Source organism: Coffea arabica, chromosome 11c (assembly GCF_036785885.1).
Source record: "Coffea arabica cultivar ET-39 chromosome 11c, Coffea Arabica ET-39 HiFi, whole genome shotgun sequence".
Classification (NCBI taxonomy): Eukaryota; Viridiplantae; Streptophyta; class Magnoliopsida; order Gentianales; family Rubiaceae; genus Coffea; species Coffea arabica.
In genome coordinates, this window is record NC_092330.1 from 32938182 (window position 1) to 32960490 (window position 22309).

Here is a 22309-nt window from a genome sequence, read left to right on the forward strand (position 1 = left end):
TAAAGAACAATAGCAGTTTTAAATTTTACACACGCCGGGAAAAAATACCCTGTGATGGTGGGGGGTTTAGAATTAACCACTACCCATTTGTTATAGCAGTTCTAATATTTATTATCTACTTTCTAGTTTTTTTATTGAAGGTGATAATTGGCGTTTATGTTCATCCTTAGCTGAAAAGAGCACATGGCCAAGTTTTCTCTGAAAATGGGAGAAAACCAAAATCTGGTTAACCAATAAAACCAATAGAAATCACGAGGCCAATTTTGAAATATTAAAACAATTGCCTCTTTCATTTCAAGCTGTAAGTTGGATAATCTAACACTTAAATTCTCAGTTTGTGCAGAGTTTGTGTGGTCATGCAAAGTCATAATAAATATTCCTTTATTGCTTTTTCCTGCATTTCAAGCTCAGAATCTCCAAAGAACAAGGACGGATGTTCTATTCTGGCTTTTGACAAATCTCTTCCAACATAAAATTCAAACTTTTGGAGTTATTTCAGCAGATCTTACCAGCAAATCTTTTCTGGAGATGATGTATTTTTGTATTTTTTTTATTTAACATATTTTCTTTTAATTGTTCCCTTCAGTTTAATCTCATTAAAAGATTTTACTAAAAAGACTCTTTATCCATCTTGCATCACAATTTCCTTCTCTCAAGCATGCTTATTCTTAGAAATTACAAAAAGAAGTTCCCCTTAGTACCCATATAAGAATCATTGTAGTTGTGATATACATAAAAATTGTGCAGAGATAGTTATGAAATGTTCCTAAGTTAAAAGATAAGTGCAAGGAAATTACCAAAAATGATGCAAGCTTTGCTGACTTTCGCCCTTAAAGGCAGTCCTAGCAACAGCAGAGTAAAACCTGTCTGTGCATGTTAAATCAGGAAAGCAATTTTCGAACTAGTGGAGATAATCCATATGAGCAAGTAAAACTTACATTCCCAGAGTCATTACAGTCAAAACGCCAGAGACATCAGATCCTTCTTGAGCCTGCCACATAATAACAGCCTCAGTGTTTCAAAGTAGCCAAAAAACAGAACTGAAACAGATGCAAGATTTGTCTGCTGCAATTTAGCGGCAGACAATCTACTAGGAAAAAATGCCCATACAAGGACAACTGTGATGACAATTCTGTGGCATTTGAATTCACTAAGGACGTAAAGAAGCAGAAAAACTAGATGCACACATTTAAGGGCTAGTAACAAAACTTCCTGAAATTTAGGGTTCATGATGTATTATTGGCTCATATAAAACTGAATTTAGTGTAATTAAACCTTAAATTTAGGTTTACAACCGTAACCCATCCTAAGATGTTTCCTTGGGGATTGCACCAAAATGGTATTCAACTATTCTGAAAATGTTCGCGAAGTTCATTATTTCTTCTTTGTTTTTATAATCAGAATTGCCTGCATTAACAATATAGTAGGACAAAAAAAGTTATTTGATTACATCTAACTTGACACTTTTTCACAGATTTGTGAATCTACTATCATAAAGACCTGCCTGTACTCCACGAACTGAGCCCGCAACCACAGTTCCTTTGCTTCTGGAGTTGAGAGAAATTTTCTGCTTCACTTAAAAGTGTGGTATATTTCTATTCAGTTGTTGGCCTTTCTGAAAGCAACGCTACTTAGTACAGTTTTGCCATGTTTCCAGTTCAATTTTCAACAATTACACAGGAAATCAACAACCATTAAATGATCTAAATTGAAGTTGCAGAATATTCAGAGAATCCATGTACATTGCAGCATTTTATGAGATTTATAAGCCACAAGCTGATACAATATGGAATGCCTCATGGGATAAAGGTTTGAAATAGATGCATACAGTGAAGTACGCAACATAGCTGACAGCAAGTGTCAGCGTAATCTCAATTACTGTGTCATTGAAGATAAATCCCAGCCATAGAACAGATGCAAATCCAAAAGCCATGCCAATTCCCAAGCTGGATCATGCAAAAAAAATCATAAGAAAACTAGTGTATAGCAATCTCATGTATCATAGTTTGAAAGTACTTACGCCCCAAGAGAAACTTGTGCTAAAAATTTGATAACGGCCCCCCAATTAAAGCTTTGTCCAAGAACCATTCGGTAAAACAGCTGATATACCACTATTGCTGTCCTGAAAATAGAAACAGCTTCATTAAATAAGACAAAAAAAGATATTAGAGATCATTATATAGTAACATTATAACAAAAGGAAAGAAAGAGACTTGCAAGCTAGAACCACATTCATTTGACCAGCTAGAGATAGAATGCATCTGAACAAAGTGCTTTCACACAATAAAATATCAGTTAAGAACATTTGAAGCTAATCTGGAAAGGTGTCCATACCCATCATTCATCAATGATTCTCCTTCAATTATGGTGCTCAATTTTTTGCTAGCACCAAGCTCCTTTAGAAGGGCGACAACGGCTACAGGATCAGTAGCACTAAGAAGGCCTCCAAGTAATAATGATGTTTTCCAACTCCAGTTATATGGAAAAATAAGCTACATTTGTTATTACATGACAGTAATTTGAAACAAATCTACCACATGCAGAAAAGTAGAAGTTGGCAAACCTTCAAAGCAGATCCAAGAAAAAAGGTTGAAATGAGTACTCCAGGCCCAGCAAGTAGCAACATTTGTACCATACACCTCTGCAGTGTGAAATTGTGCTCAACTAATCACATTAAGATTGGTGATTCCAAGTAAAATGAGCAATTTAAGATAATAATAAGCTTTTTTATAAATAAAAAAAAAAAAAAAAAGTTTCCAGTAGGGGAGGGTGGGACTGAAGAAGCGGGGAGGAGGCAGGGGGATTTGAACCCAAGACTTCTAATTCCTGAAGCCTCAACCAAGATAATAACAAGCTCAACAGAACATCTAAGACTGTTGATCTGGGATAATCTGAAATGTGTAACTTCTAACCTCTAGAATCTATTTGTAGCCCTAAATATAATCAAATCTTGACTCAAAACATAATTCAAGTATAACTGAAAATGAACAGACAAACACTAACTACTCGATCTTCACTTGACATGGCATAATATTGTGATTTCTGCAAAGGACAATTACCTGAAGTGTCAGACAAGCAAGAAATTCAACACTGAAGATTGCTTACGGAAGGCAGTTAGAGGACACACTACATAAACATTGAAAGATCTTTAAAAATGAATCTCAGTTTCTAGAAATAACCTTACTATTACCTCATAAAAGACGCCGAAGTATTTCAGTCTGTTGAAGATATGTGATCTGATATTATGGAAAGATTTGATATTGTAAATATTAGGAAAGATATGATTATAGTATCATGTATTAATTAGGTAGTAGATTGATTTATATTAGCATGATTTCAGGATCTAAATTAGGTTACCCTTGTGTATATATATATGTATATTGTGTAGTCCAAATATAAGAAGAAGAGTATTTTCTCTCCCTTTTTCTTAGTTTTCATGGTATCAGAGCCCTACCATCAAGGTTAGGGTCTCTGTCCGCTGCCAGAAAATTCATTAGTCATCATTCGATTCATCTGGTTCTGTATAGGACATATCTGTGTTCTATTCGTCACTCTTGTTTTAAAAAGTTCAGATCTATTCTTTTTTTTGTGATTTTTCTGTTAATTCTAAACTCATGGTAGAAACGAAATCTGTCGTTACGTCTGATGTGGTTCCTATGATCTCTAAAATCACGGACCACAAACTCAACAATTCTAACTATCTTGATTGGAGCAAAACAGTTCGTCTTTATCTGCGAAGCATTGATAAAGACAATCATCTGACTGATAATCCTCCAAAAGATGGTTCAAGACAGACATGGCTAAGGGAAGATGCTAGATTGTTCCTGCAAATACGGAATTCTAGTGACAGTGAGGTAATTATCTTAATTAATCACTGTGAATTTGTTAAGGAGTTAATGGAGTATTTAGAATTTTTGTATTCTGATAAAGCGAATATTTCTCGCATATATGAGGTGTATCTAGCCTTCTATCGTGCAGAGAAACAAGATAAGTCCATCATAACTTATTTTATGGATTTTAAGAAAACTTATGAGGAGCTTAATCTGTTATTATCGTTTAGTTCTAATGTGAAAGTTCAGCAAACTCAACGGGAACAGATGGCAATTATGAGTTTTTTGGCTGGTCTTTCACCTGAATTTGAAGCTGCTAAATCTCAGATTCTTTCCAGTCCTGAGATTTCATCCTTGCAAGATGTGTTTAGTAGGGTGTTTTGCACAGAGAATATCCAATCTGTTTAGTCCAGCAGTGCTCTTATTGGTCTTGAAAAACAGCAATACAAAGGTGATGGTAAAGGAATTGACGCTCGGGGACAGAATGCAGAAGTGGTTGTGTGTCACTATTGTCATAAGCCGGGTCATATGAAACGTGATTGTAAGAAATTGTAGTACCGAAATCAGAGAACTCAATCCGCACATATTGCTTCTATCAATGATGCTATTAACCATGAAAAGTCTGTTACGATCTTTGCAGATGAATTTGCTAATTTTCTCAGTATCAAGAATCATTAAAGTCTCCATCTACTCCCGTAACTGCCATCACTGAGTCAGGTAAAACAAACACATGCCTTGTGTTCTCGTCCTCCAAATGGATAATTGATTCTGGTGCCACAGATCATATGACAGGTAATTTTAGTTTATTTTCTACCTTTCAGCCACACACATCTGCACCTACAGTTACCTTAGCTGATGGGTCAAAATCTCGTGTTCTTGGATCAGGCTCAGTTAACCCCACTCCATTAATCTCATTGTCATCTGTCTTAAGTTTGCCTGAGTTGTCTTTTAATCTAATTTCTGTGAGTAAACTTACTCGTGCCCTCAATTGTTCTGCCCAATTCTTTCCTGACTATTGCTTGTTTCAGGATCTTACGACGAAACAGATTATTGGTAAAGGGCATGAATTTGGAGGTCTTTAGATTCTTGACACACAGATACCAAAGTCCATAGCTTGTTCTAGAATTGTAACTTCATTTGAAGCACATTGTAGGTTGGGTCATCCTTCTCTCCCGTTGTTAAAGATACTTTGTCCACAATTTCAGAGTTTATCTTTATTAGATTGTGAGTCTTGTCAGTTTGCCAAACATCATCGTGTTAATCTGAGTCCTAGAGTCAATAAACGAGCGGATGCTCCTCTTGCATTAGTTCATTCAGATGTCTGGGGACCTAATCCAGTCATTTCTAAAACTGGATTCAAGTATTTTGTTACTTTTGTTGATGACCATTCTCGTATGACTTGGTTATGTTTGATAAAAAATCGGTCAGAGTTGTTTTCTCATTTTTGTGCTTTTTGTGCTGAGGTTAAGACCCAATTTAAGCGTTCTGTACAAATATTGCAAAGTAACAATGCTAAAAAATATTTATTTGCACCTTTTCAATCTTATATGGTGTAAAATGGCATTATTCATCAAACTTCTTGTGTGGATACACCATCCCAAAACAGGGTTGCAGAACGAAAGAATAGACATTTGCTCGAAACTGCAAGAGCCTTATCATTTCAAATGTATGTTCCTAAACATTTTTGGGCTGATGCAATGTCCACAGCTTGCTTTCTAATTAATCGTCTGCTTTCATCTATTCTGAATGGTGGGACTCCTTATAACACTCTTTTTTCAAATAGATCTTTGTTTCCCATAGAACCTAAAATTTTTGGGTGTACATGTTTTGTCCGCGACTCTCGTCCCCAAGTCACTAAATTAAACCCCAAATCATTAAAATGTATTTTTTTGGTTATTCCTGTGTCCAAAAAGGATATAGATGTTATTGTTCTAGTCTCGGCTGGTACATTGTGTCAGTTAATGTTACTTTTCTTGAAAATACACCTTTTACCCCATGCTCATCTCAATCATATCAGGAGGAGGATGATGATTTGTTAATCTATACTGTCACATCCTCAAGTTCTTCCTCTGCTAAACCTCCAATTACTCAGGTATATTCTTGACGACAAAAGTCTCCTGATGCATGCCCTGAACCAGTTCCTTCGTTACTAGATCCTGTCTCAAGTGATGATCTTCCTATTGCTCTCCGCAAAGGTAAGCGTCAATGCACTTATCCTGTGTCTTCGTGTGTATCTTATAATCATTTACCCACCTCTTCTTGTTCCTTTATTACATCTATTGATTCTATCTCCCTTCCTAAAACTGTTCATGATGCCTTATCCCATCCCGGATGGCGCAATGCTATGATAGAGAAGATGAATGCTCTAGATGATAATGATACTTGGAACTTAGTAAATTTACCTGCAGGGAAGAAGGCCATTAGGAGTAAGTGGGTTTTTACAGTTAAATTCAATCTTGATGGGTCGGTTGCTCGGTTAAAAGCTCGCCTTGTTGCCAAAGGCTATACCCAAATCTATGGAGAGGATTATTCTGACACTTTTTCCCCTGTTGCTAAATTAACATCTGTCAGATTATTCATTTCTATGGCAGCCACTCATAATTGACTTTTGCAGCAACTAGATATCACGATTGCCTTTCTTTATGGAGACCTCCAAGAGGAAGTTTATATGGAGCATCCACCAGGGTTTGTTGCTCAGGGGGAGTTTCGGAAGGTTTGTCATCTTCGGAAGTCCTTGTATGGACTGAAACAAAGCCCTCGTGCTTGGTTTGGAAAATTTAGTCTGGCAGTTGAAAGGTTTGGGATGCAGAAAAGCAAATCTGATCATTCTGTTTTCTACAAACAGTCTGAAGTTGGTATTATTTTGTTAGTAGTATATGTGGATGATATTGTTATCACTGGGAATGATGCTGCAGGTATTTCATCTTTTAAAACTTTTCTCCATAGTCAATTTCAGACAAAAGATTTGGGACTGTTAAAGTATTTTTTGGGTATTGAGGTAGCAAAGAGTAGGAAGGGGATATTCCTGTCCCAAAGAAAATATGTTCTTGATTTACTATCTGAAACGGAAAAATTGGGGGCTAAACCAGCTAGTACCCCAATGATTCCTAACTTGTAGCTCACAAAAGAAGGTGAATTGTTAGAAAATCCTGAGAGGTAAGAAGATTGGTTGGAAAGTTGAATTATCTTACAGTGACTCGTCTAGATATCGCGTATTCAGTTAGTGTTGTTAGTCAATATATGTCTAATCCTACTGTTAATCATTCGGCAGCTGTAGAACAAATTGTGTTATTTAAAAGGAGCTCCTGGACGTGGTGTTCTGTATAAAAATCATGGTCATACTAGGATTGAGTGTTTTTCAGATGCTGATTGGGCAGGATCCAAGGCAGATCGAAGATTCACAACTGGATTTTGTGTCTTTGTTGGAGGAAACCTGGTCTCATGGAAGGGTAAGAAGCAGAATGTTGTCTCGCGATCGAGTGCAGAGTCAGAATATAGAGCTATGGCATAATCGATATGTGAAATCATGTGGATAAATCAACTTCTAACTGAAGTAGGTCTCAAAACCTCAATGCCTGCAAAATTGTGGTGTGATAACCAAGCGGCTCTTCATATTACATCCAATCCCGTATTTCATGAGCGAACAAAACACATCGAAATAGATTGTCATTTTGTTCGTGAGAAAATACAGCAGGGCTTGATTTCTACAGGATTTGTAAGGATTGGAGAACAATAGGGAGATCTCTTTACGAAGGCTCTACATGGGGTTCGAGTTAATTACCTTTGTAACAAGTTGGGCATGAGCAACATCTATGCTCCAACTTGAGGGGGAGTGTTGAAGATTTGTGATCTGATATTATGGAAAAATTTGATATTGTAAATATTAGGAAAGATATGATTATAGTATCATGCATTAATTAAGTATCATATGATTATAGTATCATGTATTAATTAGGTATCATATGATTATAGTATTATATAATAATTAGGTAGTAGATTGATTTAGATTAGCATGATTTTAGGATCTAAATTAGGTTACCCTTGTGTATATATATATGTATATTGTGTAGTCCAAATATAAGAAGAAGAGTATTTTCTCTCCTTTTTTTCTTAGTTTTCACAGTCAAAATCTTTTTCTTTCTACAGACCCTAATGGTATCGTTAAATTTTAATAAAAGGAAAATAAGTAATTCAATAGTCCAAACTTATATGACCACTATAACACATAAAAGCATTTGGTGGTGCCATTAGATACCAAGACCTTTATGAAGACTTCATCTATCTAACAATCAAATGTGACAGCATGGGAGGGTCATGCAACAATTCAGAAGGCATACTGCCAGCAATTCTGCTTCATATGATATTTCCAGATTTATCTACATAGAAAATGGATTTGTGAATGAAAGATGCAACTTGTTAGAAGGAAAAGCAGGAGACAACATGTGGTGGTCAGATCTATTATTGAAGCCAAGAAAGAGCAAAGCAATCTAGTTTACCATATGGTGTCATACGGTTAAATGCATATATAAATCCGAACCAGAGAGCGCTCAATGCATCTTTAAACTGTCAACCTTGCCTAATAATTACTGGAGATCCTCTCCTCTATCAGGGAATTAAGGGCATAGTGTTAGGAAATTGACTAAATTTCTTTTAGTTAAGATCCTTATTTTGTGTGAAAGTAACTAATTTTCTAATTGTTTAGTTACTTGGAGTAGTTGCGAAGTTATTTCCTATGTTGTTTAGGAATTAAAAATTATTTCCTATTTTGTATAATTCTAGAAATTAGTATTGGTTTCCTATTGTTATTTGATTCTTGGACAAATAATATTCTCTATAAATAGGTAGATTGGCATTGTATAAAGACACAAAAAAAGGGGTGAAAGAGTTATTAGTCGATGAGAGGGTTATACAAGAGTTGGGCCTGTAAATCAAGTTGTAATCTTGTACCACGTTAATTTTTGTGTCACTCATCGTTCATGCTAGTTATTGTTCTGTGTTAAATTGTTGATTTTTTCTTTTTCTCTCACATAGTTGTCCTGATATCCTAACAAATGGTATCAAAGCTCTGCTGGGGTTCTGGTTAACTATTTGAGATTGAGTGGTTGGTGGTACACTATAGCGTTTGGAACTATACAATTTCCGATTCAAATATTTATTGGAACTACAAGTTTCACTCTTTGGCAAAGAAGAGTGAAGGATGTTCTAGTTCAACAAGGTTTGGCAAAAGAGTTGAATTATAAGAAGAAGAAGTTAGAGAGCATGAGGATGATGAGTTTGAAGAGTTGAACGCAGGGTGAGCGACCACAATTTGGCTCTATGTTGCTGACAATATCATAAACAATGTGATAGATGAGAAAGATTCTGCAGCAGACCTTTGGAAAAAAATTGGAAAAGTTTTATTTATTTAAAAGCTTATCCAATAAATTGCATTTGAAGCGGCAACTTTTTAAGCTAAAGATGGAGGAGGGTGGCAGCTTCATGGATCACATGAATACATTCAACAGAATTTTGGATCAACTCCAAAAGGTTGGCATAGAACTTGAGAAAGAAGATAAGGCTCTTGTACTTCTCACCTCAGTCTCTGATTCTTACGAAAGTGTCATTACAATCCTGTTGTATGGGAAGGACACTTTAGAGTTCTAGAATGTGCAGTCATCTTTGTTGGATCATGAAAAACAAAAGCAAACCAGAACATGATACAAGAAGCTGTGTTAATTGCTCGATGTGAGAAGGGGAAAAAATTTGGCGGTGAATCTAAAGCAGGTAGTTCAAAAGCCAAGAGAAAGGAGTGCTTTGATTGTCATGAGTTTGACCATATCAAAAGATATTGCCCTTATCGAAAAACAATGATGAGAAGGAGCATGATGATGTTGCGGGATATGTATCAGATGGAAATATTCTCACAATATCTGAAGGTAATAATACTTCTTCTCATGATGGTTGGATTTCAGATTTTGAATGTGTTTCACATATTTGCTCCAAGTTAGACTATTTTCATACTCTCCAAAGAAAGAAGGCAAGTTTTGTGTCTTTAGGTGATGGATCTACTTGTAAAGTCAAATATTTTGAAGTAGTGAAAATCAAAATGCTAAATGAAGAGTTCATTCTTTGGATGGTGTGGCTTATGTTCCAAAATTACGAAAGAATCTAATTTCTTTGAGCCAGTTAGACTCCAAATGTTACAATTTTTCAACTTTAGGTGGAGTCTTGAAAATCACACGTGACAAGATAGCCTTGTTGATAGGGAAGAAGTATAATAATTTGTACCATTTGATTACTTCAATGGGTTGGGAGCGTAGCACAAGAAAGGGGATCCAAGAACGCTTTCAAATTGCAAATGGTGATGAGAAGAAAATCCTGCTATGGGAGAGGGTGGATTGATGCCCTCTCACGAGTCGACTAGATGTTGGATTTGGTTAGTTACACACATTCATTTGCCGATTGATCAATAGAAAACAAGACCATATTGATTCGAGTGTGTAACTAGGCCCCAAGGTATTTGGCGGTAAAAAAACAAATGGGAGTTTTTGGATGATTTGCTATGTTTGCTAAAAGAAATATTCGCCAAGGTACAAATTTGTTAGAAAATTGGTTTAATTTCTTTTAGTCAAGATCATTATTTTGTGTGGAAATAATTAATTTCCTAATTGATTAATTACTTGGAGTAGTTGTCAAGTTATTTCCTAATTTTGTTTAGGAATTAGAAGTTATTTCCTATTCTCTATAAGTATAGGAATTAGCGTTGGTTTTCTATCATTATTTGGTTCTTGGCCAAATAATATTCTCTATAAATAAGTAGATTGGCATTCTATGAAGACACACAAGAAAAGGGGTGAGAGAGTTCTTAATAGGTGAGAGAATTATACAAGAGTTGGGCTTGAGAATCAAGTTGTAATCTTGTAGTATTTTTTCCCTCATAATAAGAACAGGATTTTCACTCCATGGACGTGGGCTTGGTGATTAAGCCAAACCACGTTAATTCTTGTGCGCCACTCATTGTTCGTGCTAGTTATTGTTTTCTGTTAAATTGTTGATTTTCCTTTTTCCATTTCAAATAGTTGGCCTGATACCATAACACATAGAAGTCATTATCATTTTTTAAAGGTATTACAAGTGAATAAAGACAAACTGCAATCCACTATCTAATACGAGTACAAATGCAAAGATATTGATCAATGACTTCCTACAACTTTTAAGACAGTAGGGAATGAAGGATGAAAGGAAGAGGCCAGGCGAGGGTAATACAGAAAACTCTATCTACAACATCAAAGGCACTGGAAAGGAAAGGAGAGGAAAGTAGGCTCCTAAGCAAGAAAGGAAAAAAGAGTAGAGGAAAATGGTTGTCCAACCATCCCTTTTGAATTTGATATGGACGGAAAAGAAGGGCAATGCTGGACATATTGTTGATATGAGGAACCAAAAGAAAGGAAAAGATGATGCAATAGTTATGTTTTTATTCATTATTTGAATGAAAATGTAATGATGTAAAAGATATAAAAGGATGTTTTATATTTTGAATGTAAATTCATTGAACTTGTCTTTCCTTTCCCTCCGTCTCTGCCACACTTGGACAAAAAACAACCATAAACAAAATGACTAGGTCATATCCCTCCCTATATGTCAGTTCCCTCCTCAAAAATCAATTCAAGCACAAAATACCTAACCCCCCTTCTAATCTTTTTCTTTCCTTTCCCTCCCATTCATTCAATCCAAAGGATGCTCAAGAGTTCAAAGGCTAAAAAATTCAAAAGAGAAAAGGTTTCAATACTGAAATATTTAAAGTAAAACAAAATGTTGAAGAACCTTAATCTGGTGCACTTCCATTAAAAAGGAACTCTCGAAAAGAAGTGCAGGAAGGAAAACAGCCAAGAGAAGGTCAGGATCAATCCTTGCCCCTACAGAGAATAGATGTTAAATCATTCCTACAATGGGTAGTTACAAATCTTAAAGTGTTAAGACATGAAATAATTAGAAATTGAACTCACAAAGACGAATGCCATCCCCAATCTTTCCCAGCCGATGCCTTGTTCCATATTCTGCAAAAGGGATGCATCACTAAGAAATCAAATATCAATCATAGCAAGTGGAGTATCAAACTAGTTTCATATAAAACCACTGAAGATAGGATTTTTAAGTGGAGCTCTTGGCAAAAATTAAGTATACAAATTTTAATGTGATAACTGACAATAGGTATCTTGGGAGGAAAACATTTAGTCACCGTATTATGAGTGACCAACTAGTATTTATAGAAGTACAAACCTAACAAACTATTTACAAGAATACCCTTACTAATTTATTATCTACAAGAATACTTATATTCTCTTAACACTCCCCCTCAAGTTGGAGCATATATATCATAAGCACCCAACTTGTTACAAATGTATTTCATTCTAGAGCCCCCTAAACTTTTGGTAAACACATCAGCCAATTGATCTACAGACGGTACATGAGATGTCTTGATGACCCGGTCAAGCAATTTCTCTCGAATGAAATGACAATCAATTTCAATATGTTTTGTTCTTTCATGAAACACTGGATTAGACGCAATATGAACAGCCGCCTGATTATCACACACTAAATTCATAGGCTGTTTATACTAATACCCAAGTTTCAGTAACATGCTCTTCAACCAAACCAACTCACACACAGTGTGAGCCATAGCGCGGTATTCAGATTCTGCACTTGATCTGGATACAACTGTTTGCTTCTTGTTCTTCCACGACACTAAATTACCACCAACAAACACAATATCCTGTAGTCGATCTTCGATCTGAGGCAGAACCAGCCCAATCTGCATCACTATATCCTTCAATATCAGTGTGTCCATTATTTTGATACAACAGCTCTTTTCCAGGAGCACTCTTAAGATACTTGAGAATCCGTATAACAGCATCCCAATGACTAGTACGAGGGGTATCAAGAAATTGACACACAACAATCACTGCAAACGAAATGTCAGGTCTCGTTACAGTGAGATAATTTAATTTACCTACAAGTTTTCGATATTGCTTAGGATCATCAAGTAATGCACCTTGATCTCCTGCTAATTTCACATTGGGATCCATAGGAGTATCCACAGGTCGGCAACCTAACATCTCAATTTCGCTCAACATATCGAGCACATATTTTTTTTGACATAAATAAATCTCATATTTAGACCGAACTACCTCAATACCCAGAAAATACTGTAGATGACCTAAATCCTTTGTCTGAAAGTTTGCCTGCAGATTGGATTTAAGTTTCTGGATCCCCACAACATCATCACCTGTAATCACAATGTCATCCACATAAACAACTAATAAAATTTTACCAGCATTAGAATGCCTATAAAATACAGAGTGATCTACTCCACATCTTGTCAGACCGAACTCCATGACAACACTACTAAACCGGCCAAACCAAGCCCTCGGAGACTGTTTCAATCCATGTAAGGATTTTTTCAAATGACAAACCAACCGCGGATTCTCTTCCTGAACAACAAATCCAGGAGGTTGTTCCATATATACCTCTTCTTCCAAATCTCCATGCAGAAATGCATTTTTCACATCCAATTGATGCAATGGCCAATTATAAGTTGCTGCCAAAGAGATAAGAAGACGAACAGAGGTAATCTTTACAACAGGAGAAAATGTTTCTAAGTAGTCCACTCCATACACCTGAGTAAATCCTTTAGCTACCAGACGAGCCTTCAATCTATCAATAGAACCATTAGGCTGCACTTTTATAGTGTACACCCATTTACAACCAACAACAGGCTTACCTGAAGGACGAGGGACAAGATCCCAAGTACCATTTTGTTTCAAAGCAGACATCTCTTCTTGCATAGCTAATCTCCAACCAGGATGATTAAAAGTATAGGTAATAGACTAAGGGATGGAGATAGAATCAAGGGAAGCAACAAAAGAAGAGTATGACATAGAGAGACGAGAATAAGAAACAAAATTAGAAATAGGATGGGAAGTACAATTTCTCTTACCTTTGCGTAAATCAATAGGAAGATCTAACTCAGAGGAGAGCGTCATACTTGGATTTGAAAATTGAGAGTTAATTGGTGAAGTGCGTGGCATATCAGGAACTTTCTCAACCATGGAACGACGAGAGTAAACTTGAAGATGAGGACGAGATAATCGAGCTATGGAATCTGGTGAACTAGATAATTCAGGTAATAAAGGGGAAGGGACTGGTAAAACAGGAGAGGAAAAAGAGGAACACTGGTCTAACTCACAAGACATATTTTGTTTGATAAAATATGCAGTGGATTCAAAGAAAGTAACATCAGCACAAGTAAAAAATCGATTTAAAACTGGACTGTAACATCTATACCTTTTTTGCGCCCGTGCGTATCCTAAAAAAATACACTTAATAGCACGAAAATCTAATTTATCCACCCCGGGAGCAAGCTGATGAACAAAGCACACACATCCAAAAATACGATGAGGCAATTTAAACATAAATTTATGAGGAAAAAGAATGGAGTGAGGTAATTGACCTCCAAGAATACTAGATGGCATGCGATTAATTAAATAACATGCAGTTAGAACTGCATCACTCCAAAATTGTTTGGGCACATTCATGTGCAACAACAGTGTTCGAGCAACTTCGATTAAATGTCCAATTTTTCTTTTAGCAACTTCATTCTGTTATGGAGTGTGAGGACAAGAGAACTGATGAATAATACCAGACTTAGTCATAAAGGTATTAAAAAGAGTGAAAAAATATTCTTTCGCATTATCACAACGAAGTATACGTACAGGCACACCAAATTGATTCTTTATTTCTGTAACAAATGCACAAAAAATGGAATATAATTCTGAACGATCTTTCATTAAATAAAGCCATGTAACTCTGAAAAAATCATGAACAAAGACTACAAAATATTTAAAACCTAACTTTGAAGTGACTCGATTAGGACCCCAAACATCAAAATGAACTAACAAAAAGGGTTCAGAAACCCGTTTATTGACTCTAGGAGCAAAAGAAACACGATGATGCTTTCCTAACTGACAGGACTCACATTCTAACGAAGATAATTGACTCAAAATAGGAACCAATTTTTTCAAATTTTGTAAAGACGGATGACCTAAACGACAGTGAATTTCAAGAGGAGAAACAGTAGCAGGACATGCTATCGGACCATTGAAGTTGAGAAAGTAAAGACCATTATGCTCATACCCTCCACCAATCGTCCTCTTTGTCTTCAAATCCTGAATGACAACAGAATCAGGAGAAAAAGTAACTGTACACTGTAGAAATTTAGTGAACTTACTAACAGACATTAAATTAAAGGGCAAATTGGGTACGTAAAGAACAGAAGACAGCGGAAGTGATGGATTAATTTCTACAGTGCCTAGTCCTTTAACTTTAGTGGCAGATCCATCAGCTAAAGTAACATGAGAAAAGGGAGTAGACTCTTGAAAATTAGAAAAAATTTTAGAGGTACCTGACATATGATCAGTAACCCCGGAATCAATAATCCATGAGTCATTACCTTTTTGTGCTAACGAAACAGAGGGAAGAGATGCGTGATTTGTAGTTTAGTACTGTAGGAATTTAACATAATTTTCCTCAGATATAGTAACAGTCTTCTGGGACCCATGTGCTGAAAAACTCGATTCAATTTGGTCAGTGGTAAACGCATTAACAAACCTTTCAACCATGACGAATAGCACGTCAAACCAAAGACAGGGTCAAAACTCGAGATGACAGTGACGGAACAGTGTCGTGAACAGTGAACAGTGTCACGTGAACAGTGAACAGTGTTGCGTGAACAGTACCGCGATGAACAGTTCCATGTGAACAGTACCGCGATGAACAGTGCCCCCCGCGTGAACAGTCGCGATGACCAAAACTTTTGCTAGATGTTTAACCCTAACCCTAGGACTTTTGCTCTGATACCATGACAATAGGTATCTTGGGAGGAAAACATTTAGTCACCGTATTATGAGTGACCAACTAGTATTTATAGGAGTACAAACCTAACAAACTATTTACAAGAATACTCTTACTAATTTATTATCTACAAGAATACTTATATTCTCTTAACAATAACTTTTATTAGAAAGAAAGTAATGGCGGCTTGAATTTATTGCATTTACCCTTTTAAACATCCACAGAAGAAATTTGCAATTAGTTGCTCCCTTCAACAATCTTCCAAATGACACGAACATCACAAAGGAAATTTTTTTGAAGGATAACAAGAGATGGTGTAATATTACGCAGCCATATCTACCTATTTTATCCACAAGTCATATTTACAAGTCAGCAAAACAAAATATGAGAAAACTTGACTAGTGCAGCCATATGGAAGTTCATTATGTATTAGCTCAATTTTACCAAAGAAAATGATAATGCTTGCTTTGCTTTAGGCCAACCACAGAGAGTAGACTGTGTACTATTGCCAAACGCTTGATTAATTAGATCACTTTTCCATCTCAAGCTCAAGTTAGCAAGACAACTTAGAAACCATCTTGATTATTAAGTTTGTTTTGAATATAAATCTTTTTAGACAATGTATTTTTTTCTCACAAACTCTACCCTACCTGAAGCATGAGTAAGAATCAAACAAGAACAAAGTAGAGGCAAATTTATGTCCACACTGAATTTTTTTGACCAAGCTTGAGCATGCAATTAAGAACGAAAAGCTTGAGGCAAGATAAAGCATTGAAACGTCGTGCCTCAATTGATACATAGCAGCAATAGTAAAGGCTAGAGTTATGCAACAAATGTCCATATGCATGTCCATAGAAAGGCTGGATAAAATTAACAAAACTGTAAATAGAAAAGATGGGCACATTTGCCCTCGGACTCTTATTTACACAGTACCATGAGAGCCACTGTAAGCCAGCAATCTGAACCTAGTTGTAATACCTCCTGTAGTAATCCTACCTAATATTCCTTTTTTGTCCTATATTAGACCAATAATACCAAAGGCAGTGTCTCATAGAGCTTTTCACCTAAAACATTTCAAGCGTCCCAGAACCCCATAAGTCAGTGTTCACCAGCCAAAAACAGCACCAGCCTAGCTGTTACTTGCAACACTAACCATCACAATCTCCTCCAAAACCGTCATACTATCCAAAATATCTTTAAAAAAGAATCTGGAAATTCACTGACAACGTAATAGACACCTTCTATTGCGATATGGCAACTAATCTGAGCTGCCAAAGTACATAGCAAATATGTGTAGGAGCAATGAGCTGTAGAATAACTCCATGAAAGATATTTTATATATTCCCTCACCCCAATTCCCCCAAAAAGCGAAAACTTTTAAACATATATTCCCTACAGCTAAGGTTGGGCACATTTACAACTAAAACAAGTATACAAAATGAAGAGAAAAATTGACAAGTCAAAGACTTTGAATTAAGGACATAAGACAACCGTGTATTTGCAACACTTGGGTTGTAACCTTTAGTTGAGAAAAATCTTCTGTTCTTTTTTTTCGTTGTTTCCTTTGTCTATATGTACACATATAATTATTATAAATTCAAGGCAAATAATATTGATGAACTGACCAAAGGCCCTAGCTCAAATCAATGGAAATATACACCTTTCAGTTCTCTATTAAAATCATCTTACTTTGTATTTTTTTTCCAAACAAAGAGACCAAGCAAAAGAAGGAACTGCAATCAAAGTTTTAGAGCAGCCAAAATGTGCAATTTAATACAAAGAAATTTAGGGAAAGATTGTGAAGATCATTATACAAGGCATATTCGTGCTGCCTAGGATTTTCTCGCACTATGGTCTTGTAAAACTCAACAGACTAGAGTAATAATTCACTTTCCTCACTTGACTAATGGCTAGTTCGGGAGTTTAGGAAAGAAAAGAAAAGAACAGAAACCTTAAGTTAGAAAAGATTGTAGTATCTTTCCATGTTATTTGGGAGTTTTGGAGGAGGAAGGGAATGAAGTAATTTTCCTTTGTTTGGAAGAGGAGAAAAGTGAAAAGAAAAGATTGTGTTTTACATAAAAGCCCTTAAATCTTAAATTTACATGAGTATTCTATTAGGTTATACTGTTATAGTCGTATTGTAACCTTTTTGAGGGTAAAAGTGGTATATGATAATTCACTTAACTCACTCCATTTTCTCACGTTTTCCGCCCAGTCTTGGGCAGATAGCTTTTCTGGCTTGGAAGGGAACTGATATCCTTCCTTTAATTTTCAATTCTTTCCTGTCCAAAGTCCCAAATGTGAGAAAGATTCAACTTTCCTTAGTAATATTTTCCTTTCTCACCAAATCTGCTCTTCCAAACGAGTTGTAAGAGAAGATATAGATGAAATGTTGTAAGCATAATAGGACGAAGGAGAAAACCCTGAAGTTCAGAACACAGAAAAATGGTATTGAAAACAACTGAAGCAAAGTGAAGAAACAAAAATCCGAGAATCATAATAGACTCCCTTAAAGACCTAGATCAGCAAGGTAAAAGGCTGAGAAAAACAAAAAATTTAAAAAAAAATGAAAGAAAAGCTGCTTGGAATCTAGGTATTGAATCTATTGAATGATGGAGTAACACAAAGTATTCTGAAAATCAAATGGCAAAAGAGGCTCTTGAGGTCCATAGAATTCTGACCAGGCAAGGAAAAAAGAGGCAATAGGAAAAGGAGGACTGCAAGATAGCCTTTGAGTGATCTTCTCCATCTTCAGGACAATTGTCCATCCATCACTAAAGCACTTTTTCTTTTCTCTTAATAAACTGACTTATTTATTTTCCATTTTTTAATTTTTTTCCTAACATGATGGGATTTAAGAAATGGGAAGGAGGTAAGGGGATTAGAACCAAGTACCTCGGGCCTCAACCGACTTATTTATTTCCCTTATTATATAGGAAAAGATAAAAGTTAACCACAAACCAATGTAGAATGTAGATTCCTCAAATACACCAATGATCCACTAATTGAAAAGCTTAACCTGTTAGACAAAAGGGATCAACCATTTATCACCTTTTAGACCCTTTTCTCTAAGTAGGATAAAAGTTTAACCTATTGGATAAGAGGTACTGTTCTGTCAAAACATTTTGCCCAACCACATACAAGCCAGAATTTTGTTAAATCGCCAAGCATTATTCATAGCTAGCAGTTATAATGGAACCAAATTTTGCCTATTTTGCCATCATCAGATCTTTAATCAAGCTGCATATTTTTATTCAATGAAAAACTCTCATTCTTGAAGTTATTCTTAGATCTCCTCATGCATATGAACACTTTCAAGTTCCCTAAACCCAGATAAAAAGATATATGCCAATAAAACCAGTATATATTCTTTCTAATTAAGAATATTTATTTTAATCTTGCACAAATTTTTTTTAAGGTAAAATATAGATTTGTAGCCGAAATTACACACTGTTATTAGGACAGACAACAGTCAAAAAATAACTCTGTAATCTAAACTTCCGTGTCAATCCAATCTGAGTTTAATGGTTCAACCAAAACCAAAGTAAAAGATGACTAAAAGAGTTAAAACTGGGCATAATTTTGGACAAACTATTATTACAAAGGGCATTTGTATTTTTATTTTTTTTTTGTCAATCGTCAACTCTACTTCTACTCCTACTCTATTCTAACCTAACTAGGGGGGAGACCCAACTGGACCAATGGGGACAGAACCACCACCGGATCAGACCAGTACACCACGCACCCGTCTGAATTTTTTGATGAAGAGTCACAATTGTGGCAAATTGGTGGGAGGCAAGTTTCGTGGGAGGCAAGGGTTCGAACCTTGCCTCCCACCCCACCAAAGCCTTAAAGGCTTGGTGGTGGCCATCAGCCTAAGGCTAATGGTTGCATTTGTATTAACTTCTGTACAAAATGAATACACTGTTTATACTAAGCAGTACTTTTTCGCACAAAAGTCAACACAATTGTTCTTAATCATTGTAAGAAAGGTTTTCCAGTAAGTGAAACACGGGTAAAACCCAAATAGTACCACCCTCTGAATTCCAATGCTTCCCTGCTAAAGATTTACAATTTTGCAGAAGAAGTGACACCGAGCAAAGAGTAGAAGGACTATAATAATAATAAATATTGTTCCCTTTTATCAAAGGTTTTGGGGTACACAATAAGAAGTGGACCCGTATCTATTGTTTACACAATTTGAATATTCTAAGATAGTTTACACTATAATTTTACCGTGGCTTACCCTTTTTTGTATGTTTATCCTGTGCTCGAACGGCACATCACATAGATGATATAGAACAAAAAACTTTTATTGATTAGTGCTCCAAGCATGTTGATTTTCACTGATTTTTCCAAAAACAAAGACGTAGACACAGCAGAATCCCCAGTGACAATTAAAGCAATTGAGCACAACATTTTATTTTTATTTTTTACACACACACACAAACACACAGTGGAACAAATTTTATCGGCATAAAAGCTAGTAACAGAAAATCTCGGAGAACCTAAGGATCCGATGCCGACTCCCAGAACAAGCAAAGCAACGGTATACGGGACTCTGGTGCCTCTGAGCACGTGCCGGCAGGCAATGCCTAAAACCAAGCTGATTCCGACGAAGATGACCGCGTCCGTCGGATTCGAAGACTCCGCCGAAGAATTCTCTTCCAATATTCTAAACGGCAGAATCTCTTCCGCCGATAGAATCGACGCCATTTCTCCTAAAAGTTCCGTCCGTTAAATTCAACACAAATCAGATGCATGAATGATTCATAAACTATATTAAATCTGTTGGCGAAAACGTCTCTGGTAGGAGAGCTCACCTTTTTGGCTCTGCTCCGATTGGATTCCTAGTGTGTGTTGTGCGTGTAAGAGAGGAGATTTGTAACTGGTTTTTGCCACAGGAACAGGTGGCGCTTTGGCCTCAGCTTCTCAGCTATCGCTATCAGCATCACATTTTTCCTATGGTGCATTATATAGATACACACATACGTAACGAGATTGTCAGAGGAACAGGCGCGAACCAACTTTCGGTTTGTTCGCAGCATAATGTGGCGGGCCGGTAAATTCTGATTCAGAAAAGTGTTTTACTACTTTTTACTGCTTTGTTACTTTTTTTATTATTGGATATGGAACGTCGTTCAAAAAATCCATCATATTTTATAAAATAATTTTTTTATTCTTTAATTTTAAAAAAGAAAAATCGTTCAAAATGTCCCTTACATTTTGTAAAATAACTTTTTTCGTCCCTTACTTTTAAAAGTGTACTTTTACGTCCCTTACAAATTCACGTTGGTCAAATTTGGTTTCTATCTAGGTTTCCGACTAGTTTTTGGCCAGCATTCATCACATGACTTGCATGTGATTATTTTTTAGGGGCAAAATTATCAAATCAAAATTTACATAATCCATCTATAGTCCCTTACATTTCACAAATGAATCGTTTCGTCCCTTACATTTCACAAAATAAAATTTTTCATTGCTCAGATTTCTCAAAATGAATTTTTTTATCTCTCATTGACCACATGTACGAATAGTTTTTATTTTTTTAAATTCATGAATATATCTATTTGATTTTATCTAAACAGTACAAATAATATATAATATATATCTATTTGATTTCACCTAAACAGATCAATATGTACATGGGTTTAAATCTAATAATTTTGTTTTAAACCTATATATATATGTGTGTGTGTGTGTGTGTGTGCGCGCGCGTGTGATTTCACTATGTGAATCTATTCAATATTTGTAATCTTTTCTATTTTAGTAATAATTCATTTATTGAGTTGTTTAATAAGAGTATCTAATTAATCAGTGTTAATTCGAATTCTATAGTCATGGTAACAAATTACAATTTAAATCTGAAATTTTTACTCGCTACTTTTAAGTCCAACAATTGAATTTCTTACCTTATGATTATTTTAAAATTTGAAAGTGTCAATTACTTACTTCTTTTTGTGATACTTTTCTTTTGTTTATTTTTTCTGACTAAATTTAATTCGATATAAATACTTGATAATGTTTAGAATTAAATGTCTTCTTTGTTTTCAATTTTCGAGTAAAAGAAATGAACATTAGTGAAAAACTAACAATTTTTTTAAACCCCTATATATATATATCTATTTTAATTTCACATAAACAGTATGTTTAAGCGAAAATTAAATAGAGATATATTACATGCTATTTGTATTGTCCATGTGAGATCAAATAGATATATAAATTAGTTTAAAAAAAAGTTATTCATACACATGAACAATGAGAAATGAAAAAATTTATTTTGTAAAATATGAGGGATGAAAAAATTCATTTTTGTGAAATGTGAGGGACGAAACAATTCATTTTGTGAAATGTGAGGGACAAAATAATTCATTTTGTGAAATGTAAAGGACTATGGATTGAATTATGTAAATTTTGATTTAACAATTTTGCCTTTAAAAAATGATCACGTGCAAGGCACATGGTGGATTTCGACAAAAAACTAGTCGGAAACCTAGATAGGGACCAAATTTAATCAATACGAATTTGTAAGGGACGTAAAAGTATACTTTTAAAAGTAAGGGACGAAAAAAATTATTTTGTAAAATGTG

General features: G+C 35.5%; 1 protein-coding gene across 7 annotated transcripts in view; it reads right to left on the reverse strand.

The window, feature by feature from the left end:
- LOC113717019 (sodium/hydrogen exchanger 8-like) overlaps window positions 1–20697 on the reverse strand; it is a 43847-nt gene extending 23150 nt beyond the window's left edge. For 5 of the 7 annotated variants that reach the window (XM_027241650.2, XM_072070476.1, XM_072070478.1 and 2 more), the window contains exons 1-10: window positions 20543–20697; window positions 20228–20440; window positions 11816–11866; window positions 11634–11725; window positions 2564–2641; window positions 2335–2492; window positions 2021–2122; window positions 1829–1946; window positions 939–991; window positions 798–863 (exon numbers count right to left, since the gene is read on the reverse strand). In XM_027241650.2, the coding sequence (XP_027097451.1) occupies window positions 798–863; window positions 939–991; window positions 1829–1946; window positions 2021–2122; window positions 2335–2492; window positions 2564–2641; window positions 11634–11725; window positions 11816–11866; window positions 20228–20435 (926 nt within the window). In that variant the 5' untranslated portion in view covers window positions 20436–20440; window positions 20543–20697. Of the gene's footprint in view, window positions 1–797; window positions 864–938; window positions 992–1828; window positions 1947–2020; window positions 2123–2334; window positions 2642–11633; window positions 11726–11815; window positions 11867–20227; window positions 20441–20542 lie in introns of those variants that run through there. The other 2 variants (XM_027241651.2, XM_027241652.2) reach the window with 2 other exon arrangements.
- Window positions 20698–22309: the final 1612 nt, after the last annotated feature.